The 21,541-nt window shown below is 37.3% G+C and overlaps 1 protein-coding gene across 3 annotated transcripts; it reads left to right on the forward strand.

The window, feature by feature from the left end:
* Nucleotides 1–28: 28 nt before the first annotated feature.
* On the forward strand, nucleotides 29–21,335 carry UBA5 (ubiquitin like modifier activating enzyme 5). Of its 3 annotated transcripts, XM_030328937.1 has the most exons (12): nucleotides 29–608; nucleotides 1,916–1,961; nucleotides 2,071–2,160; nucleotides 12,203–12,312; nucleotides 13,103–13,189; nucleotides 14,057–14,141; nucleotides 15,298–15,402; nucleotides 15,573–15,700; nucleotides 17,391–17,526; nucleotides 17,817–17,892; nucleotides 18,038–18,144; nucleotides 18,677–21,335. In XM_030328937.1, the coding sequence occupies exons 1-12, from the start codon at nucleotides 448–450 to the stop codon at nucleotides 18,758–18,760; spliced, it is 1,215 nt and encodes a 404-aa protein (XP_030184797.1). In that variant the 5' UTR covers nucleotides 29–447; the 3' UTR covers nucleotides 18,761–21,335. The 3 variants fall into 3 exon arrangements, with proteins under 3 accessions (XP_030184797.1, XP_030184799.1, XP_030184798.1); XM_030328939.1 differs by lacking the exons at nucleotides 1,916–1,961; nucleotides 2,071–2,160 and having other exon boundaries at nucleotides 386–608; XM_030328938.1 differs by lacking the exons at nucleotides 29–608; nucleotides 1,916–1,961 and having other exon boundaries at nucleotides 2,071–2,155.
* The last annotated feature ends 206 nt before the right edge of the window (nucleotides 21,336–21,541 follow it).

Here is a 21,541-nt window from a genome sequence, read left to right on the forward strand (position 1 = left end):
AGGCGGAAAAGACCTACTGGGTCCGGTTCAGAAATGGGCCCGTCGAGACCTTGGGCCCAGGAATAAAAGATCCTGGGTGTTTCTCCTAACCGCCCGGCTGGAAAGGCACCATCAGAGGCCGCCGGCTCCGGTCGCTAAGAACTCTGGCCCTGGTGAGGCCGGGTCTTTTAGGACCGGGCGAAGAAGGAAGCAAAGAGGAGCGGGTTTTTTTCTGAGGGGGAGCGGTGACAGCAACGCACCGGAAGCGGTACAGCGGCCGGACCCCGGGAGCGGCTGCGACGTGTTGTTCGTGAGGCGGTGGGAACACTTCCCCAGGGTTCTGGGCTAGGAAGGCCGCGGCTAGGTGCCTTTTCGCTTACCCCTCGCGGGGCCAGCAGGCCTAGCAGCGTGGGGCGGAGGCGACGGCGAAGGCCGGGGCTGGGAACGTTGGCGGCCGGCGTCCCAGCCATGGCCGAGTCTGTGGAGCGGCTGCAGCAGCGGGTGGAGGAGCTGGAGCGGGAACTGGCACAGGAGAGGAGTCGGCGGGCCTTGGGGGGCGGCGACGGAGGCGGCGGCCGGGTCCGCATCGAGAAGATGAGCCCGGAGGTGGTGGACTCCAATCCTTACAGGTGATCTGCGTTGCGGGTGGGAGGCCGGCGAGGGGGCGAGGTCAAGGGCTCCGGGTGGTCAGGAGTGAGGCGCTCCCTTCCTGTGCAGCTCACACCGCCGCCCACCTTCCTCTTCTTGAGTCCTGTTCCCAAACGCCCGGGGCCAAGTCTCAGTACTACTCGGTATTCTTAAGAAACAAAACCCGAGCGAATCAGCCATATGGTGCTGCTCGCGGGCCGGCTGAGGACACGCGGCCAGTTTCCTAACGCCCCTCCCTCTGTTTTTAGTCTGCCTCGTTGTGCATAAAACTGATAGTAATAACTTTCAGAAGATATTAAATATAAAACCCGCTAAGCATAGACTTCGAGTTTCATAAAGGCTTCTCAAAATTTCAAAATTGGGGGCGTGGTGGGAAAGCACAATTAGCTTTAGTTTTAAAGCTGTTTGACTTTACCAATACTGTCAGCTGGCTCGATACAGTGCGGGGATTAAGAGGAAGGTCTCTAGAACCAGATTGATTCGATTCAAATCCCAACTCTTAGTAGCTGAGCAACCATGGGAAATATGTGTTTAGTAGGGACGAATGGTACGAGTGAAATGTTCAAATAATACCTAAAACTGAAAATCCAGAAGTAACAACGTTAGCATGCTATTTAGAGATGTGTTAGTAACAGTTGAAAATGAGGAAGGAGAGGAAAAGGGACGTGGGGGCCAGGAGCTTGCAGAATTTTAGCAAGCCTGGTAGAAGTATTTGACTCTTTAAAGTGTAAACGAATGGGAATTTTAGGTATATGGGTTTAAATACACACACACACACACACACACACACACACACACATATATTGAACTCAAGATAACAGAGCAGACTAACTAGGTAAAGTACCTCTTAGAGTCCTTGGCATACAGTAGGTGCTTACTAAAAGTAGACGTCATCCGTTTTGGGCAGATAGAACTGATGTTAAACATTAATCTGAGTGTTAAATGTTAAATACATATGCTAAGAAAGCATGGGAAAATGTTGAAATTTTACTTTGACCTGCCTCATCTAGACACTTAACATTTAAGTCAATTGTTTTTGACCTTGGCTGCCCATTAGAACATCTGAGGTGCATTTTTAAAATATCTTGTTGCACAGGCTACACTTGGAAGGATCTTCAGGCGTGGGTGTTTTTAAAGTTTCCCAGGTGATTTAGTCTCACCTGGTAAAGGCAGGCTGAAAGATTTCTTTTAAAGCATTAGTAGTGATTGAGTTTGTGTTTTTCTGGGATGATGTATGTTTATATCACATATTAAAAGATTGTAATTTAAAACATTTTTTTGTTTTAAGCCGCCTGATGGCATTGAAACGAATGGGGATTGTAAATGACTATGAGGTATGATAAACCTTTCCAAGTTTTTGAAGATGATTTCAGTAAATGAAAATAATTTCTGACATTTTTGATGAAAAGTTAACCAACAAATGTATAATTTTGCATTTCACAGAAAATCCGTACCTTTGCTATAGCAATAGTAGGTGTTGGTGGAGTTGGTAGTGTGACTGCTGAAATGCTGACAAGATGTGGCATTGGTAAGGTAAAAACATTTCTCTCCTTGTCATGTAGGGAACTACTCACTTATGGAGTGAATCAGGTACAAATTAGGAATTTTTTCCTCATTACTAATGGTTTATTGATTTGTGGTGTATTTATTCGGATTGTTCTTTCTACCCAAAGGAGTTAAGACGTAACCATATCCAGGGGCACCTGGGTGGCTCAGTCGGTTAAGTGTCTGACTCTTGATTTCAGTTCAGGTCATGATCTCACAGTTTGTGGGTTTGAGCTCCACATTGGGATCCTCTCTGACGATGTGGAGCCTGCCTGGGATTCTCTCTCTCTCTTTCTCTGTCTCTCTGCCCCTCCCCTGCTCACTCTCTCTCTCCTCTCTCTCAAAAAAAAGAATAGATAAACTTTAAAAAAAAGACATAATACCACCCAAATGGAAGGTGATATTAATGCTGATAAAACAAGGAATATCTAAATTGTCTTCAGGAATTTTTTGTTTGGGGTAATAGATTACAATTTGGACTTAAGTGTTTTAAATATAGAGCTTTGAGAAGAAGGCAGTTAATAACGTGTGAAACAAAAACATGTAACATAATTTTTTTTAAGGTTATTTATTTTGAGAGAGAGAGCACGTGTGACCATCTGAACAGGGGAAAGGCAGGGAGAGAGAGGGGGACAGAGAGAATCCCAAGTAAGCCCCACACTGTCAGCACAGAGCTTCATGTGGGGCTCGATCCTAAAAACCATGAGATCATGACCTGTGGGGCTCGATCCTAAAAACCATGAGATCATGACCTGAGCTGAAATTAAGAGTTGCACGCTCAACTGACTGAGCCACCCAGGTCCTCCTAACAAATTTTATTTATTTATTTTTGAGAGAGAGAGACAGTGTGTGAGTGGGTGACGGGCAGAGAGAGAAGGAGACACAGAATCCGAAGCAGGCTCCAGACTCTGAGCTGTCAGCACAGAACCCAGTAAGAGGCTTGAACTCACCAAGCATGAGATCATGACCTGAGACGAAGTTGGATGCTCAACCAACTGAGCCACCCAGGCGCCCCTAACAAATATTTTTTAAACATGCTTTATACAAGATGAACTAGAAAGCATGTACCTTTCTTACTTTTTTTCCCCTAAGAATAGTAGCCTTTTATTAACTTATTCAGAAATACTTTTAAACCTTTTAGTTGACAGGGTTGTATTAGTTTCAGGTGTACAACATAGTAATCCAACAGTTTTATACATTACTGATTGCTTATCATAAGTATAGTCACCAGCTGTCACCATACAATGTTATTCCAATATTATTAACTATATTCTCTATGCTGTACTTTTCAACTCCAGGTCTTATTTTTACCCAAAGAAAAATAATTTGAAAAGATATATGTACCCCTGTGTTTACAGCAGCCTTATTTACAATAGTCAAGATATGGAAGCAGCCAGCCCAAGTGTCCCTAGATAGATGAATGGATAAAGAAGATGTAGGGTCTGTGAGTGTAAAATGGAATGTTAGCCTTATGAAATCTTGCCATTTATGACAACATTGATGGACCTAGAGGGTATTATGCTAAGTGAAATAATTCAGAGGAAGACAAATACTATATGATTTCACTTCTACGTGTAATCTAATAAACAAACAAAGTCTGTTAAATACAGAGAACTGGTGGTTGCCAGAGGGGAAGTGGGTTGGGAGGATGGGTGAGATAGGTGAGGAGGATTAAGATAGAAAAACTTCTAGTTATAAAATAAATACCTCTCTTACTCTTGAAATTGAACTGGAAAATGCTCTAGGTTGTTTTTTGTATGTATGTTTGTTTTGTTTTAATTTAAGATTTTATTTTTAAGTAATGTCTACACGCAACATGGGGCTAGAACTCACAACCCGGAAATTAGGAGTTCCACAGTTTACCGACTGAGCCAGCTAGGTATCCCTTTAGATTTTTTTAACCTGTACATTTTTTTTTAACTTATACTTTCTTTTTTTTACTTTTTTCCTAAAATTGATGTAGGTTGTAGGTAGGAAAAAGAGGTAATCTTATACTAGAAATTAGTATACCTACCGATTTCAGATTTATAAAGCCAAAGTCCATGATGTTACATTCCTAGTGGTTGAATACCAAAACTTTCCACAATTAATTTTCACCCCTTTGTCATTTTGGTAAAGCAAATATTTTCCCCACGAAGTTTATCAGTGCTTTTTAATATGTTGGTCCATCCCATACCCCAAATTATTTTTTTAAAGTTTATGTATGCATTTAAATTTATTTGAGAGAGAAAAAGAGAGGGAGTATTCGAGTGAGGAGGGGGAGGGGCAGAGAGAGAGGGGGAGAGAGAGAATCACAAGCAAGCTTTGAGTAGTCAGGTGCAGAGCAGAGCTGAGGTGGGGCTGGATCTCAAGAACCATAAGACTGTGAACTTGAGCCAAAATCAAGAGTCAGATGCTTACCTGATAGGGCCACCTAGGTGCCCCCCCCCCGCCATGCCCCAAATTCTTAAAGTAGTTTCAAAGTTGGCATTCATTTATCAATATAGAAAAGGCAATACAAAAATACTGAAAATGTTTATTAACCTTTTAAAGCTTTTCAAGAGGTTTACAAAAGCCAGCCACCAATTGCTTAGAACTGACATAAGAACCCTGGCTGATTGACCTAGGATAATAGATATCCTAGAAATTGAGTTTCTCAGGTTTGAGTGTGCATCAGAATCACTTGGAAGGCTTCTTAAAACATAGATTGCCAGACCCTACCCTGGTGGTTTTGATTCTTTAGGTTTCGATTGGAATTTCAAACAAATTCCCAGGTGATTCTGATGTTCCTAGTGGGGGTAGGGGAAGGACAGACTTTAAGAACTGCTAGATCCTTGGCACATCTGGGTGGCTCAGTTAGCATTTGACTCTTGATTTTGGCTCAAGTCATGATCTCACAGTTTGTGAGATTGAGCCCTGAGTTGGGCTCTGTGTGCTGACAGCACAGAGCCTGCTTGGGATTCTGTCTCTCCCCCGCCGCCCACCCCTCTGCCCCTCCCTGGCTCCCTGGCTCATGCTGTGCTCTCTCTCTCTTGTAATAAACAAACTTAAAAAAAAAAAAAAAAAAGAACTGCTAGATCCTTGCTACTCAGTCTGATGTCCAAATTAGTAGCATCAGCAGCCAAGAATCCTTTATCCAGCAAGTCTGTCATTTAGAATAGAAGGAGAGATAAAGGTCTTCCCAAACAAACAAAAACTGAAGGAATTTGTCACCATTAAACCAGCCCTACAAGAGATCCTAAGGGGGACCCTGTGAGACAAAGTACCAGAGACATCACTACAAGCATAAAACATACAGACATCACAATGACTCTAAACCCGTATCTTTCTATAATAACACTGAATGTAAATGGATTAAATGCGCCAACCAAAAGACATAGGGTATCAGAATGGATAAAAAAACAAGACCCATCTATTTGCTGTCTACAAGAGACTCATTTTAGACCTGAGGACACCTTTAAATTGAGAGTGAGGGGATGGAGAACTATTTATCATGCTACTGGAAGCCAAAAGAAAGCTGGAGTAGCCATACTTATATCAGACAAACTAGACTTTAAATTAAAGGCTGTAACAAGAGATGAAGAAGGGCATTATATAATAATTACAGGGTCTATCCATCAGGAAGAGCTAACAATTATAAATGTCTATGCGCCGAATACCGGAGCCCCCAAATATATAAAACAATTACTCATAAACATAAGCAACCTTATTGATAAGAATGTGGTCATTGCAGGGGACTTTAACACCCCACTTACAGAAATGGATAGATCATCTAGACACACGGTCAATAAAGAAACAAGGGCCCTGAATGATACATTGGATCAGATGGACTTGACAGATATATTTAGAAGTCTGCATCCCAAAGCAACAGAATATACTTTCTTCTCGAGTGCACATGGAACATTCTCCAAGATAGATCATATACTGGGTCACAAAACAGCCCTTCATAAGTTTACAAGAATTGAAATTATACCATGCATACTTTCAGACCACAATGCTATGAAGCTTGAAATCAACCACAGGAAAAAGTCTGGAAAACCTCCAAAAGCATGGAGGTTAAAGAACACCCTACTAACGAATGAGTGGGTCAACCAGGCAATTAGAGAAGAAATTAAAAAATATATGGAAACAAACGAAAATGAAAATACAACAATCCAAACGCTTTGGGACGCAGCGAAGGCAGTCCTGAGAGGAAAATACATTGCAATCCAGGCCTATCTCAAGAAACAAGAAAAATCCCAAATAGAAAATCTAACAGCACACCTAAAGGAAATAGAAGCAGAACAGCAAAGGCAGCCTAAACCCAGCAGACGAAGAGAAATAATAAAGATCAGAGCAGAAATAAACAATATAGAATCTAAAAAAACTGTAGAGCAGATCAACGAAACCAAGAGTTGGTTTTTTGAAAAAATAAACAAAATTGACAAACCTCTAGCCAGGCTTCTCAAAAAGAAAAGGGAGATGACCCAAATAGATAAAATCATGAATGAAAATGGAATGATTACAACCAATCCCTCAGAGATACAAACAATTATCAGGGAATACTATGAAAAATTATATGCCAACAAATTGGACAACCTGGAAGAAATGGACAAATTCCTAAACACCCACACTCTTCCAAAACTCAATCAGGAGGAAGTAGAAAGTTTGAACAGACCCATAACCAGCGAAGAAATTGAATCAGTCATCAAAAATCTCCCAACAAATAAGAGTCCAGGACCAGATGGCTTCCCAGGGGAGTTCTACCAGACGTTTAAAGCACAGATAATACCTATCCTTCTCAAGCTATTCCAAGAAATAGAAGGGGAAGGAAAACTTCCAGACTCATTCTATGAAGCCAGTATTACTTTGATTCCTAAACCAGACAGAGACCCAGTAAAAAAAGAGAACTACAGGCCAATATCCCTGATGAATATGGATGCAAAAATTCTCAATAAGATACTAGCAAATCGAATTCAACGGCATATAAAAGAATTATTCACCATGACCAAGTGGGATTCATTCCTGGGATGCAGGGCTGGTTCAACATTCGCAAATCAATCAACGTGATACATCACATTAACAAAAAAAAAGAAAAGAACCATATGATCCTGTCAATCGATGCAGAAAAGGCCTTTGACAAAATCCACCACCCTTTCTTAATAAAAACCCTTGAGAAAGTCGGGATAGAAGGAACATACTTAAAGATCATAAAAGCCATTTATGAAAAGCCCACAGCTAACATCATCCTCAATGGGGAAAAACTGAGAGCTTTTTCCCTGAGATCAGGAACACGACAGGGATGCCCACTCTCACCGCTGTTGTTTAACATAGTGCTGGAAGTTCTAGCATCAGCAATCAGACAACAAAAGGAAATCAAAGGCATCAAAATCGGCAAAGATGAAGTCAAGCTTTCGCTTTTTGCAGATGACATGATATTATACATGGAAAATCCGATAGACTCCACCAAAAGTCTGCTAGAACTGATACATGAATTCAGCAAAGTTGCAGGATACAAAATCAATGTACAGAAATCAGTTGCATTCTTATACACTAACAATGAAGCAACAGAAAAATAAAGAAACTGATCCCATTCACAATTGCACCAAGAAGCATAAAATACCTAGGAATAAATCTAACCAAAGATGTAAAAGATCTGTATGCTGAAAACTATAGAAAACTTATGAAGGTAATTGAAGAAGATTTAAAGAAATGGAAAGACATTCCCTGCTCATGGATTGGAGGAATAAATATTGTCAAAATGTCAATACTACCCAAAGCTATCTACACATTCAATGCAATCCCAATCAAAATGGCATCAGCATTCTTCTCGAGATTAGAACAAGCAATCCTAAAATTCATATGGAACCACAAAAGGCCCCAAATAGCCAAAGGAATTTTGAAGAAGAAGACCAAAGCAGGAGGCATCACAATCCCAGACTTTAGCCTCTTCTACAAAGCTGTCATCATCAAGACAGCATGGTATTGGCACAAAAACAGACACATAGACCAATGGAATAGAATAGAAACCCCAGAACTAGACCCACAAACGTATGGCCAACTCATCTTTGACAAAGCAGGAAAGAACATCCAATGGAAAAAAGACAACCTCTTTAACAAATGGTGCTGGGAGAACTGGACAGCAACATGCAGAAGGTTGAAACTAGACCACTTTCTCACACCATTTACAAAAATAAACTCAAAATGGATAAAGGACCTAAATGTGAGACAGGAAACCATCAAAACCTTAGAGGAGAAAGCAGGAAAAGACCTCTCTGACCTCAGCCGTAGCAATCTCTTACTCGACACATCCCCAAAGGCAAGGGAATTAAAAGCAAAAGTGAATTACTGGGACCTTATGAAGATAAAAAGCTTCTGCACAGCAAAGGAAACAACCAACAAAACTAAAAGGCAACCAACGGAATGGGAAAAGATATTTGCAAATGACATATTGGACAAAGGGCTAGTATCCAAAATCTATAAAGAGCTCACCAAACTCCACACCCGAAAAACAAATAACCCAGTGAAGAAATGGGCAGAAAACATGAATAGACACTTCTCTAAAGAAGACATCCGGATGGCCAACAGGCACATGAAAAGATGCTCAATGTCACTCCTCATCAGGGAAATACAAATCAAAACCACACTCAGATATCACCTCACGCCAGTCAGAGTGGCCAAAATGAACAAATCAGGAGACTATAGATGCTGGCGAGGATGTGGAGAAAAGGGAACCCTCTTGCACTGTTGGTGGGAATGCAAACTGGTGCAGCCGCTCTGGAAAGCAGTGTGGAGGTTCCTCAGAAAATTAAAAATAGACCTACCCTATGACCCAGCAATAGCACTGCTAGGAATTTATCCAAGGGTACAGGAGTACTGATGCATAGGGGCACTTGTACCCCAATGTTTATAACAGCACTGTCAACAATAGCCAAATGATGGAAAGAGCCTAAATGTCCATCAACTGATGAATGGATAAAGAAATTGTGGTTTATGTACACAATGGAATACTACGTGGCAATGAGAAAAAATGAAATATGGCCTTTTGTAGCAACGTGGATGGAACTGGAGAGTGTGATGCTAAGTGAAATAAGCCATACAGAGAAAGACAGATACCATATGGTTTCACTCTTATGTGGATCCTGAGAAACTTAACAGAAACCCATGGGGGAGGGGAAGGAAAAAAAAAAAAAAGAGGTTAGAGTGGGAGAGAGCCAAAGCATAAGAGACTCTTAAAAACTGAGAACAAACTGAGGGTTGATGGGGGGTGGGAGGGAGGGGAGGGTGGGTGATGGGGAGGGCACCTTTTGGGATGAGCACTGGGTGTTGTATGGAAACCAATTTGACAATAAATTTCATATATTAAAAAAAAAAAATTAGTAGCATCAGCATCACCTGGGAGTTTGTTAGAAAAGAAGACTTCCAGAGCCTTCCAGATGTGATGAATCAGAATCTGTTATTTTAACAAATCTCCAGATGATCCACATGCATGTTAAAGTTGGGACAGTGCTCCTGTATTTCTGACGAGCTCCAGGTGCTGCTGATGCTGCTTGCACAGGCCACGTTTTGAGTAGCCAGGATCTAGAACAGTAGTTATCAAATATTGCTGTAATTGGAATCCCCTGGGAAGTTCAAAATTTTGACGTTCAAACTGGAATAGAATCAGAATTTCTGGGGATGGGACCCAGACATCAGTATTTTTTATTTTTTTTTTTTAATTTTTTTTTCAACGTTTATTTATTTTTGGGACAGAGAGAGGCAGAGCATGAACGGGGGAGGGGCAGAGAGAGAGGGAGACACAGAATCGGAAACAGGCTCCAGGCTCTGAGCCATCAGCCCAGAGCCCGACGCGGGGCTCGAACTCACGGACCGCGAGATCGTGACCTGGCTGAAGTCGGACGCTTAACCGACTGCACCACCCAGGCGCCCCGACATCAGTATTTTTTAAATGATGTCAGTGTACACTCAAGTTTGTAAGTTAAGGATGTACGTACATAAGTTTCAGAACTCTTTTTTCAGTGTGTAGTAAAACAGATAAACAAGAAGCTAATTTGTGGGGTTAAGTAGGGAAGTGGAGAATTGGAGACTTAGAGCCCACTTCTCACCCCTGAAAGTTTCTGGAATACTTTGTGGTGCCTTGGACCATCAGATCTAGATTAGCTGCTTTATTGAAGATACAGGCCTAAAATGTGAGTGACTTATCCATGATAAGAGCTTATTAGTGACAGAGCTACAACTCACACCTCCTAACTCCAAATTTGGGATTTCCTGCACCTTATAAACCAGCTACAAGGCTGAAGAGTAAAATTTAATACTTGGCCTGACCGAATAAATATTGTTGAATGAGTTAAAATAAACTTTATTTTGGAGACTCTTAAGTCGGGTCAGAAAATTACCACAGGGGACAGAGGTGTTATATTTTCTAGCAAGATACTACGGGTTACCTAGATGTTCTGCGGGATGAGTTAATTTTGTTGTTAATAAGATCCCCCCCTTCTTTTTTTTTTTTTTTTTTTTGTAATTTTAGCCATGCATAGGACAGTTGCACCACAAGCCACAGTCCCCCTTAGCCACTGCTGTAGCCCTTGCATCTATGCTTGCCCTGCCCTTCTCCCCATTTTTGTTTTTGTTATTAAATTTAGGATGCTGAATAGGGGCACTTGTACCCCAATGTTCATAGCAGCACTCTCAACAATAGCCAAATTATGGAAAGAGCCTAAATGTCCATCAACTGATGAATGGATAAAGAAATTGTGGTATATATACACAATGGAGTACTATGTGGCAATGAGAAAAAATGAAATATGGCCCTTTGTAGCAACGTGGATGGAACTGGAGAGTGTAATGCTAAGTGAAATAAGCCATACAGAGAAAGACAGATACCATATGGTTTCACTCTTATGTGGATCCTGAGAAACTTAACAGGAACCCATGGGGGAGGGGAAGGAAAAAAAAAAAAAAAGAGGTTAGAGTGGGAGAGAGCCAAAGCATAAGAGACTGTTAAAAACTGAGAACAAACTGAGGGTTGATGGGGGGTGGGAGGGAGGGGAGGGTGGGTGATGGGTATTGAGGAGGGCACCTTTTGGGATGAGCACTGGGTGTTGTATGGAAACCAATTTGTCAATAAATTTCATAAAAAAAAAAAAATTTAGGATGCTGAGAATTGTATTAAGAAGTCACAGGATTTTAGATTAAGAAAGGGTCCTTAGAAATCTTTGGGTGCAACCTGTTCTTACTGATAGGAAATGGGATCTTTAAAAAGGTGTGTGTGTGTGTGTGTGTGTGTGTTTGTATGTATGTATGTGAAATGTTGTCATGCCTAAATATACTTTGGAGTAATGTTTTAGCTGTGGGTATGTATGGTGTCATAGTCACAAAAGGAGTCATGTTATACTATAGTTTTAAGTTATGGCATTTGTTTTTACCTTATTTTATTTTATTTTATTTTATTTTATTTTTTTAATGTTTTATTTATTTTTGACAGAGCATGAGCAGGGGAGGGGCAGAGAAAGAGGGAGATACAGAATCCAAAGCAGGCTCCAGGCCCTAAGCTGTCAGCGCAGAGCCCGACATTGGGCTCTAACTCACAGACTGCGAGATCATGACCTGAGCCAAAGTCAGACACTCAACCGACTGAGCCACCCAGGCGCCTGTTTTTATCTTATTTTAAAATTTCATTCATCGAATGTGTTCTTGGCCTTTAGTAAACAATTGGAGTGAAATGGAATAAACATTAATTTCTCAGTGGATCATTTGGAGAGGCAGTAAATGTTAGGGTGCAGATGCTGGATTGAGAATGCCTGAATTTGAATTGCACTTCTGCATATATTAGCTGAATGAGGTTTTTGAACATGTGCTGTAGTTGTTTCATTTATAAAGGAGAATTAAAGTCCCCATATACTTAAGTCATGGGAGCATTAAATGAGTTAATATATGGCACCTAGTATTTTAGGGTTAGCTGGTATTATTTCTGTTAAACCCATCAAATGTAAAGTCCACTAATTTATTCTTTGTTATTTGTAGTTTATTTCTTGGTATGTTTTTCATCAAAATACCACTATTTTCATTTTAGTTGCTACTCTTTGACTATGACAAGGTGGAACTGGCCAATATGAATAGACTTTTCTTCCAACCTCATCAAGCAGGATTAAGTAAAGTTCAAGCAGCAGAATATACTTTGAGGTAAATGGAATAGTGATTAAAGACATCTTTAGTGACATCTTAGTTTGCATATTTTGTATAAGTTAACCTAATGCATGAATTTTTCTTTACAGAAATGCGGGTTTCACATCAATTCTCTTACCTCTTGATATTGTGTTGGCAACCTTTTTCAGATAGGGCTAGATAGTAAATATTTTAGGCTTTGAGGGCCCACTATGAAACTGCCCTCAAGTCATGTAGTTGTAGTGTGATAGCTGCTATAGGCAATACAAAAATGAATGAACATGGCTGTGCTCCAATAAAACTTTGTTTATGGACTCTTAAGTTTAAATTCCGTATAATTTTAGCATGTTATGAAATATTGTTCTGTTCTTTTTCTCCTGCCACCATTTAAAAATGTAAAAACCGTTCTTAGCTTGCAGACCTCGGAAAAACAAAAACAGGTGGCAGGTCATACTTGGCCCCAGGGCCATACTTTGCCAATCCTTATTCTAGGAAGTTTCTTTGAAATAAGGAACAAAGAAGTTCTGTCAGGCTAGGCTATAGCTCACCTAGGTGTTAAAGGCTTAATTCCCAGCACATAGATGGTGGGAACATTTCTGTAATCCTGCAGTCAACATGTTTTGAATGTAGTCTTCTCCTTGGGGTGGGGCACAAGAGGTAGAAGAGGACTTTAGATTTTCTTTGAATAGCTTGAATTCCATTTTTCTTACCTCTGTTGCATGATCTTTAGCTTTTTCAGTTCTTTTTCCTGTTTTCTCTTAATATTCCTACTAGTAGTTTTTATAATCATTCCCTTTTTCCCTCTTAGGAACATTAATCCAGATGTTCTTTTTGAAGTACACAACTACAATATAACCACAGTAGAAAACTTTCAACATTTCATGGATAGAATAAGGTAAAATTTTACTATGAATATTTTGCACAGTGTCCAGCTCAGTTAAACAAGTATTATTAGAAAACCACTGATGTTGGGGCACCTGAGAGGCTCAGTTAATTAAGCATCTGACTTTGGCTCAGGTCATGATCTCATGGTTCATAAGTTCGAGCCCCATGTGGGGTTCTGTGCTGACAGCTCAGAGCCTGGAGCCTCTTTCAGATTCTGTGTCTTGCTCTCTCTTTGCCCCTCCCCTGCTTGGGTTCTGTCTTTCAAAAATAAGTAAACATTAAAAAAAAGTTTTTTAATAAAAAAAATCTGATGTTTAATTCAGCGAGTTGGTAGATTTGATATATATTTTTGTTTTTAAAGTAGTTAATTTTTATGTGTTAGTAACTCAGTAAAAAGTAAATACTGTCCAAAGACAATAGTAACAACAATCAAAAACCAAAAATCAAAAACTCTGTTGTTATGGTGTTATAACAAGGGATCCTCAACTATAAGTTCTGTGTTCTAGATTATATTTCTATGTGAAGGTGGTTTTCTCCAGATTGTAACAACACTGAGATACTGAATTGTATTCAATTTTTATTACATTTACATTTGGAGTGAAAAAGGAATAAAAGTCTATGAAAGCTGATGGGGAAATGGTAACTTTTGTGAACAGACTTTATACTTCTTGTGTCTTCTGTGAGAAGCACTGTAGTATCATGATGTTATATACGTATTAGTTACTCAATACATACTGGATCTTTAACATTAAATACTATGCCTTAACTGTACTCAAACATTTACTGAAAGCATAAATGTATGACTAAACAAATTAGAGGGTATTTTGTGTCCTGATTTCTTTTTCCTCCCCAAATAAAATTTATTTTCTTTACCTAGTAATGGTGGATTAGAAGAGGGAAAACCCGTTGACCTAGTTCTTAGCTGTGTGGACAATTTTGAAGCTCGAATGACAATAAATACAGTGAGTATTCCTATTGTATAAGATGTTATACTCATTCATCTGTTTTCTTGTATAGTTCTGTATTTAAACCCTTTTATAATGTGTTTCATTAATTTTTAATGTTCTCTTAGCCTACTTTTAAAATTTATTCTAGTATGCCTAGGTGGCTCAGTTGGTTGAGTGTCCACTCTCGATTTCAGCTCAGGTCATGATCTCGCGGTGTATGAGTTTGAGCCCCACGTCAGACTCCATGCCGACAGTGAAGTCTGCTTAGCATCCTCTGCCCCTCCTTTGCTCGTCCTCTCTCTCTCTCTCTGAAAATAAAATAGACATTTAAAAAAGTTTTATTCTAATAGTTGTGGGGCCTCTCTAGCTTTGCTGGTGTGGCTTATGTTTCAGTATCCTATTCTTTATTATGCCAATAGAGGAAACTATAAATAGTAGATACTTCTGATGTACAATTTTTAAAATAAATGACTATCTTAAAATGTGTTATTCTATGTTAGCATTGGTTTTAATATTTTACTTTATTTTTTAAGATATAAATGTGTATACATTGCTTACAAACCTTGTTTCTCAGAAATAAAACAATTCTTTGGAATTACTGTGGTTTCAGCTTTTCAGAAGGTATTTTGCAGTTTTTTGTTGCTGAAATTATTTTAGAAAAATGAATTTTTACAATCAGAAATACAATAAACAATCACTCAATTTAATTAAATATTTATTGGCTGTTTACTTGAATGCTGTCAGTTTACTTTTTAAAAAAATGTTTAAAAAATTTAGAGTGGAGGTGGGGTGGGCAAAGGGGTGGGGGAGAGAGAGAGAGAGAGAGAGAGAGAAAGAGAGAGAGAGAGAAAGAGAGAGAATATCTTAAGAAGGCTCCATTCAGTGCTCAGCATGAAGCCTGAGATGGAGCTCAATCCCACGACCCTGGAATCATGACCTGAACTGAAACCAAGAGTTGGATGCTCAACCCACTGAAGAATCAAGGTGTCCCCAGTTTACTTTTTAAATAGAGAATGGCAGTTGCCAAGGAATTCCATTATTGATAACTTTCCTCTTTTGAAAATTTAAAACACCCTTTGGTAATCATTTAGTTAAGCTCCAGTTTTTCATGAAATAACTTTTGATAAATTAATTCTTGCTTTTTTTGTTGTTTTCATCTGTTTCTACTAAGGCTTGTAATGAACTTGGACAAACATGGATGGAGTCTGGGGTCAGTGAAAATGCAGTTTCAGGGCATATACAGCTCATAATTCCTGGAGAATCTGCTTGTTTTGCGGTATGCATGATTCATTTTGGCTTATTAACTAAAGTATTGAAAATGTACTTTGTATTGAAAACGTATTATAATTCAAGGAATAAAAACTTTGAACGTGATGGAATACTATTTTGAACCTGCTTACTTTTTCCCTTTCATTTTGAAATATATTTTCTTTCTTTTTCATGTAGTGTGCTCCCCCACTTGTGGTTGCTGCAAATATTGATGAAAAGACTCTGAAACGAGAAGGTGTTTGTGCAGCCAGTCTTCCTACCACTATGGGAGTGGTTGCTGGGATCTTGGTACAAAATGTGTTGAAGTGAGTGAGGGCGAATTTTTCTGAATAGTTTTGTTTGCTTTTGATAGAAATATATTTCATAAAGCATTTCAAATATTGGAATTACCATGTAAGTATATAGTTTCTTAAAACCCAGCATATGGTTTTTATATATGTATAATACATATATATACTTTGAATTTACATATATTAGTATATCTAATTTAAATATAAACATACATATTAATAATATACATACATGTGTGTTACTCTGTGCATTTAGAATAGCTCTTGTTAAATGGTACTGTAGTACTGGTGTGTTTGTTTATGAAATATTAACCAAATGATTTAAATCTCTGCAGGTTTGACCAAAGAACATAAACACATTACTTAACTCTTACTAAAAATAATATGAATGTGATTAAACATTAAAAGGATAATACCTCTGCTCTCTGAAAAAAAAGATATTCACAACCACACCATCTAAACTATAGTGAAAAAGGACAAAGGTTTCTTTGCAGCTAAAATGAATGTAAAAGAGTTTTATTAATGTCAATTCACATTTTATTAAAAGGAGAAAGCCTTTAGGTGTTCCTTTCCTCAGACCATTTTTTTCTCACTTTACAACTTTAATAAGCTTAGTTATGTTTCCATGCCTTCCGGTATAAGAACAAATTGCAACATGATACAGGGAGGTATCCTGATATCAGAAGTGTCAGCTACCAGCAGAGAAATTGCAAAAAGCATACCTAAGAACTTCCAAGGCAACTGTCGAGGGCTATTTTATGTAAGAGCAATAGCTTGTACAAACTTCAGTAGGCCCTATCCAAACAAAATATTTTATAGTATGCTCCAAAAAAAAAAAAAAAAAAATCATAGCTACAAACTATTTTCTTAAGGATGTGTCCTATTTAGCAAGCCCCCTATGGATGGACATTTAAGCTACTTACAGATTTTTTTGCTGCTATTAACAATGCTGCAAATAGCACCTTACATATATCTCTAAGTTAGGTTTTTGTAGATATGAATTTTTAGAAGTGGAATTTCTGAGTTTATGCAATATTTATTTTGACAGATACTACTAAATTTCTCCTTCAGAAGGATTGTGTATTTCTATCACAGGGTAGGAATACCTGCTTTGCCCATACCAGTTCATAACATTGGGTGTTATCAAACGTTTTAATCTTTGTCAGTATGATAGGTAAAAAACGGGTATTTCATTTTAATTTTCAGTTACTTATGAAAAGGGGTGAGCACTTACATTTTTCTGTGAATTGTCTGCTTCATATCATTGGCTCAATTTTTGTCTTGTACACAGTGCAAATGTGTTTCCTTTTGTTGTTTATATTTTGTATGTGATTTTTCCTCTCTTTATAAGCTTCTAAAAGGAATCAGAACTGTTAGGGAACACAAGGGAACTTTAAGGCATATTGGAAATGTTCTATATTTTGATCTGGTAGTAATTACATGGGTAAAGACTTTTGGAAAGTTTCATTGAGCTGTACATTTAAGATTGTTAACCTTATAGTAAGTTATATATAAAAACTTTTAAAAAGTAGTTAGATGTAGTACCAGTCTCAGGGATTCTTCTCCACATTTTAATCTGACAACAGTACTTAAAATACTGTTGCTTATCACAAAAACCATTAAGTACTTAAAGATCAATTTTTAAAAATTCAGTTCTTTTATGGTTTGTTTCTTTATCTAAGTGTACTTTGATTTGCTTTTCTAGGTTTTTGTTAAATTTTGGTACTGTTAGTTTTTACCTTGGATATAATGCAATGCAGGACTTTTTCCCTACTATGTCCATGAAGCCAAATCCTCAGTGTGATGACAGAAATTGCAGGAAGCAGCAGGAAGAATACAAGGTATACATCACTTGGTCAGAATGTATGAGAGGTCATACTGTTTGGACAGTATTTTAGAACAATTACTTAGATTTGAAAAATAAGATAAATGGATTCTGGATTTTTATTTATTGTATCTCCAGGGGGTAAATGTTAGTAAGAAATTAAATTCACTATGCTACCAAAGAGAAAAAATTTGTTTCAAGTCCTTTTTTACTTTGGTAAAATAAAAAGCCTGTCTGAATTTTTGATTAATGCTTCAGAGGCCTGAGAATGAGTAAGAATACTTTGATACTGTTTGATTTCTACAGAAAAAGGTAGCAGCACTGCCCAAACCAGAGGTTGTTCAAGAAGAGGAAGAGATAATACATGAAGACAATGAGTGGGGTAGGAATTCTTTCATAAATTGAAATGGCAGCATGAAACATAATCTCTTATGGGAGAAAATATAATTAAATTATACAAACTTTGAATAATTACTGCTTATTAAATTTCCTTGAAAACTACTATAATATCACATTTAACTCTATAGGTATTGAGTTGGTGTCTGAGGTTTCAGAAGAGGAACTGAAGAATTCTTCAGGTCCAGTTCCTGACTTACCTGAAGGAATTACAGTGGCATATACAATTCCTGAAAAGGTACACCTAAAAGCTGATTTACCATAAGTGTCAGATAAGAGAAAATGTCTACTTACCTTCTTTCTCTTCATCCTAGTTTATAATGCCAATACAGTATTTCCTAATTTGGATATTTTATGCTATAGCAGTTAAGATGTATGAGAGAGGTATTCAGTGTTAATGTGGAAATATACAGTACATTTTCACCTGTTTGAAACATAGACCTAAAATAGTGATATTGACTCATTAATGGAGCAAGTAGGTTTTAATTAAATGAAGATATCATTTTTTATATTGAGAATTTTAGCCATAATGCCATTTAAAAATACCACTTCAGTAGAGATCTTAAGAATACTGAAATTACTGCCTTGTAAATCAAAATATTGGTGGGGAAAGTAAAAGACTTTGTCTCTCCTAAAAATTAGAAGGTATATTTATTAAAGAAAGTTTACTTTATAAACTAGTTGAACATAGTAAACTTAGTGATTATATATTCCTAAGCATCAAGAATTTTAGACGGTTATTTTTTCGCTATGTTTCCCTCATTTGATAGCAAGAAGATTCTGTAGCTGAAGTAACTGTGGAAGATTCTGGCGAAAGCTTGGAAGACCTCATGGCCAAGATGAAGAATATGTAGACAATGGACTGACCTACATTTTATTTCCTGAGTTTAAGCAAATGTCCTTGCAATTAAAAAAAAATCACTTAAAAACTTACAAAGCTTAGGGCAACATTAATTGATACATAATCTTCACAGAATTGTTACACTTTTTGAAAGTACTGTATCATTTATCACTTTCCCTTCAACTAAATCAATAACTCTCCTAAAACTTCTGTTTCATTCCTGTTAAGAAAACTTGAAAACTTAGCCACTGAAATGTTTTGGCCTTTGGAGAGGGATGGGAAGGATGGACCAATAATATGCTATGTTTCTTTTCTTTCCAGTAATTCTTTGTGGTGTGTTGTCTGAGGCCATGGATAATAAAGTAGTATGTGGTTCTCAAATGTAGACAGGGCAGGGGGTACCACCTATTGGTTAGAGCTAGCAGGCCTCCACTCATTGTGTTTAGAATCACTCTCTACAAGAAAACTACTACCATTAACTTGGCCAACAGTGAATTTAAAATAATTAGCCTATAAAATAAAAATATCCTCTCAAATGTTACCTGATGAAATACAAGCTGAAATGTAGTCATTGGAAAAGTTTGTAAACCTGTAAGTTATATATTAAAAACAAGACAAAGGCAAATAAAAGGAAACTTTCTTCACGGATAAACAGATAAAAGGTACTTTCAGGAAGTACAAGTTATTATATTTCTGCACTGACCAAGGAAAAGGAATCATAGCATCTGTGGAACATATATATCTGGAGTCACTGTACTTTATTTTGAGCAGCAAGGAATGAATTTAAGCTAAGATCCTCTAGATTATACCCATTGTATGGGCTACCTTCGGAATACTTCATTTAAATTTGATTCTCTAGATAATTAGTTATCCTGTATTGTGGGCATGAGAGAGACATAAAAAACCTCTGTAATGACTGATGTGTACTTATTCAGTGGGAGAGAATCAGTTACCCTGATTATGATCACTAAGTTATAAATTGATAAACTGGTTTTCTTTGGAGTTGCATACAAATAATGAAAGTTTAGAGAGCCTTGGATAAATAAATTCCCAATGGTTTGGAGACCAAAAAAAAAAAAATATATATATATATATATGCGCATGTGTAACCATTATCAGTAGGATGTTACTATGCTATGCTAACCTATTTTGATGATTTTTTGTTTTGAAGATAGTAATATCTAAATTGTATTTCTAGGGAAGAACATTAGTACAAAATGAAAAATGCAGTATTCCCTTGTAAAATAAAGTTCTAAAAACTGATTTCAGAAACCCCCAAATATCAAATATGTTCAATATATTTGTTTTGAGATTCTAGAATCATATAGTAATTCTTATGTTTAGAGTGAAGTTTGGAAAGTAGGGGGATAGTTCTTCTAGCTTTGAAACTTATTTATGTTGCCTTGGTAGGTCATTTGCATTTCAAAAAAAATCAGTGAATTCATGTGTAAAATAGTTTTTTTCTAGTTACTCAAGATGTTTTGAATTTCAAAAAAGAAAAGTCTTTCTAAAATAATCCCATTCCTTTGGAACCTCTGGTACACTGATTTGGGAAGGCTTTGCTTATAATTTAAAAATGGTATAGTTTGATAGAGTATAATAGCAAGAACATACTTTTATTCTGCTCTTAACATAGGATTTCATACTGCTGGTGTTTTATACTGCATCAAATCTTAGATCTAAGTTATAATTCTTTAATATATTCCATTAAAAAATAGTTACTGGATTACTTTACCAGAAAAAAATCTGGTAACAGGTACCTTTTGCTATGTGGAGTGCTCTTTTGATAATCTGTTTGCCATGAAAACTTACAGGAGCTGATAATGAGAAATTAATCAACACTGAGTTTTACATTACTAAATAAAACCAGTGTTTGATCAGATTTCTAAAAACGACTGTTTCTAGAAACGTGAAAGAAGGAAACACACTTCCAAAATTGCCTTAGCACAAGGGCTTTAAATTATAGTAAAAGAATTATATTCAGCTATCTTCCCCATTGTTAATGGGGAGCTAATTTATGTACTACTTGTATGTTTTATTTAGTAAAAAAAAATATGTATTATGGTTTCCTCACATAAAAATACTCCTTGAATACCTACAGACACAACACAAAAAGGTGGTAACCATTTAAGAATATTAAGATTTAACCTTCCCCAATCACATTTTTTCCATATTTTTTTCTGTAAAGTATTAATGAAAACTATAACCACCATTATTTGGTTCCTACCAATTCAGATGTATAATTGAGTTGTTTCAAAGCTACCTTTTTCATTGTGAAGGTGTATATCAATGTAAACATAATAGTTCTATTTGAGAACCTCAAATAGATGTCTGTTTCAGCAAATTTTTATCTTAAGTAGGCATTTTACATAGAAACATTTGAATTGGCAGTACAAGAAGTAGTAAGATCAAAATACAGCTTTCAAAAGTATATTTAAACTGAAATCTCTTGAAATATATGGAGTCCTCAAGCCCCAATTGTAATTAGTGAATTTTTACCACAAGTCACTTTTAATAAATTATGTTTCCACTTAAGGTTTTCAAGTCCAAATTATGTAGGAACAAAGAATAAATGCATATCATTCTTTTGCTGGTTTTTACTTTTTTCATGGTTCTTCTAGAATATTAATCTCAGATTATTTCCAAAAGCAGTTTAAAAAAATTTTTTTAATGTTTATTCATTTTTGAGAGAGACCGCGAGTAGGGGAGGGGCAGAGAGCAGGGACACACAGAATCTGAAGCAGGCCCCAATATGGGGCTTGAACCCACAAACCTTGAGATCATGACATGAGCT

The sequence above is a fragment of the Lynx canadensis genome, chromosome C2, assembly GCF_007474595.2.
Source record: "Lynx canadensis isolate LIC74 chromosome C2, mLynCan4.pri.v2, whole genome shotgun sequence".
Taxonomy (NCBI): domain Eukaryota; kingdom Metazoa; phylum Chordata; class Mammalia; order Carnivora; family Felidae; genus Lynx; species Lynx canadensis.

Coding starts and splice junctions, on each gene's coding strand:
- UBA5 (XM_030328937.1), top strand. CDS start 448: ATGGCCGAGTCTGTGGAGCGGCTGCAGCAGCGGGTGGAGGAGCTGGAG. Junction 1,962..2,070: donor GGATTGTAAATGACTATGAG/GTATGATAAACC, acceptor TGCATTTCACAG/AAAATCCGTACCTTTGCTAT. Junction 17,527..17,816: donor AGCAGCAGGAAGAATACAAG/GTATACATCACT, acceptor TGATTTCTACAG/AAAAAGGTAGCAGCACTGCC.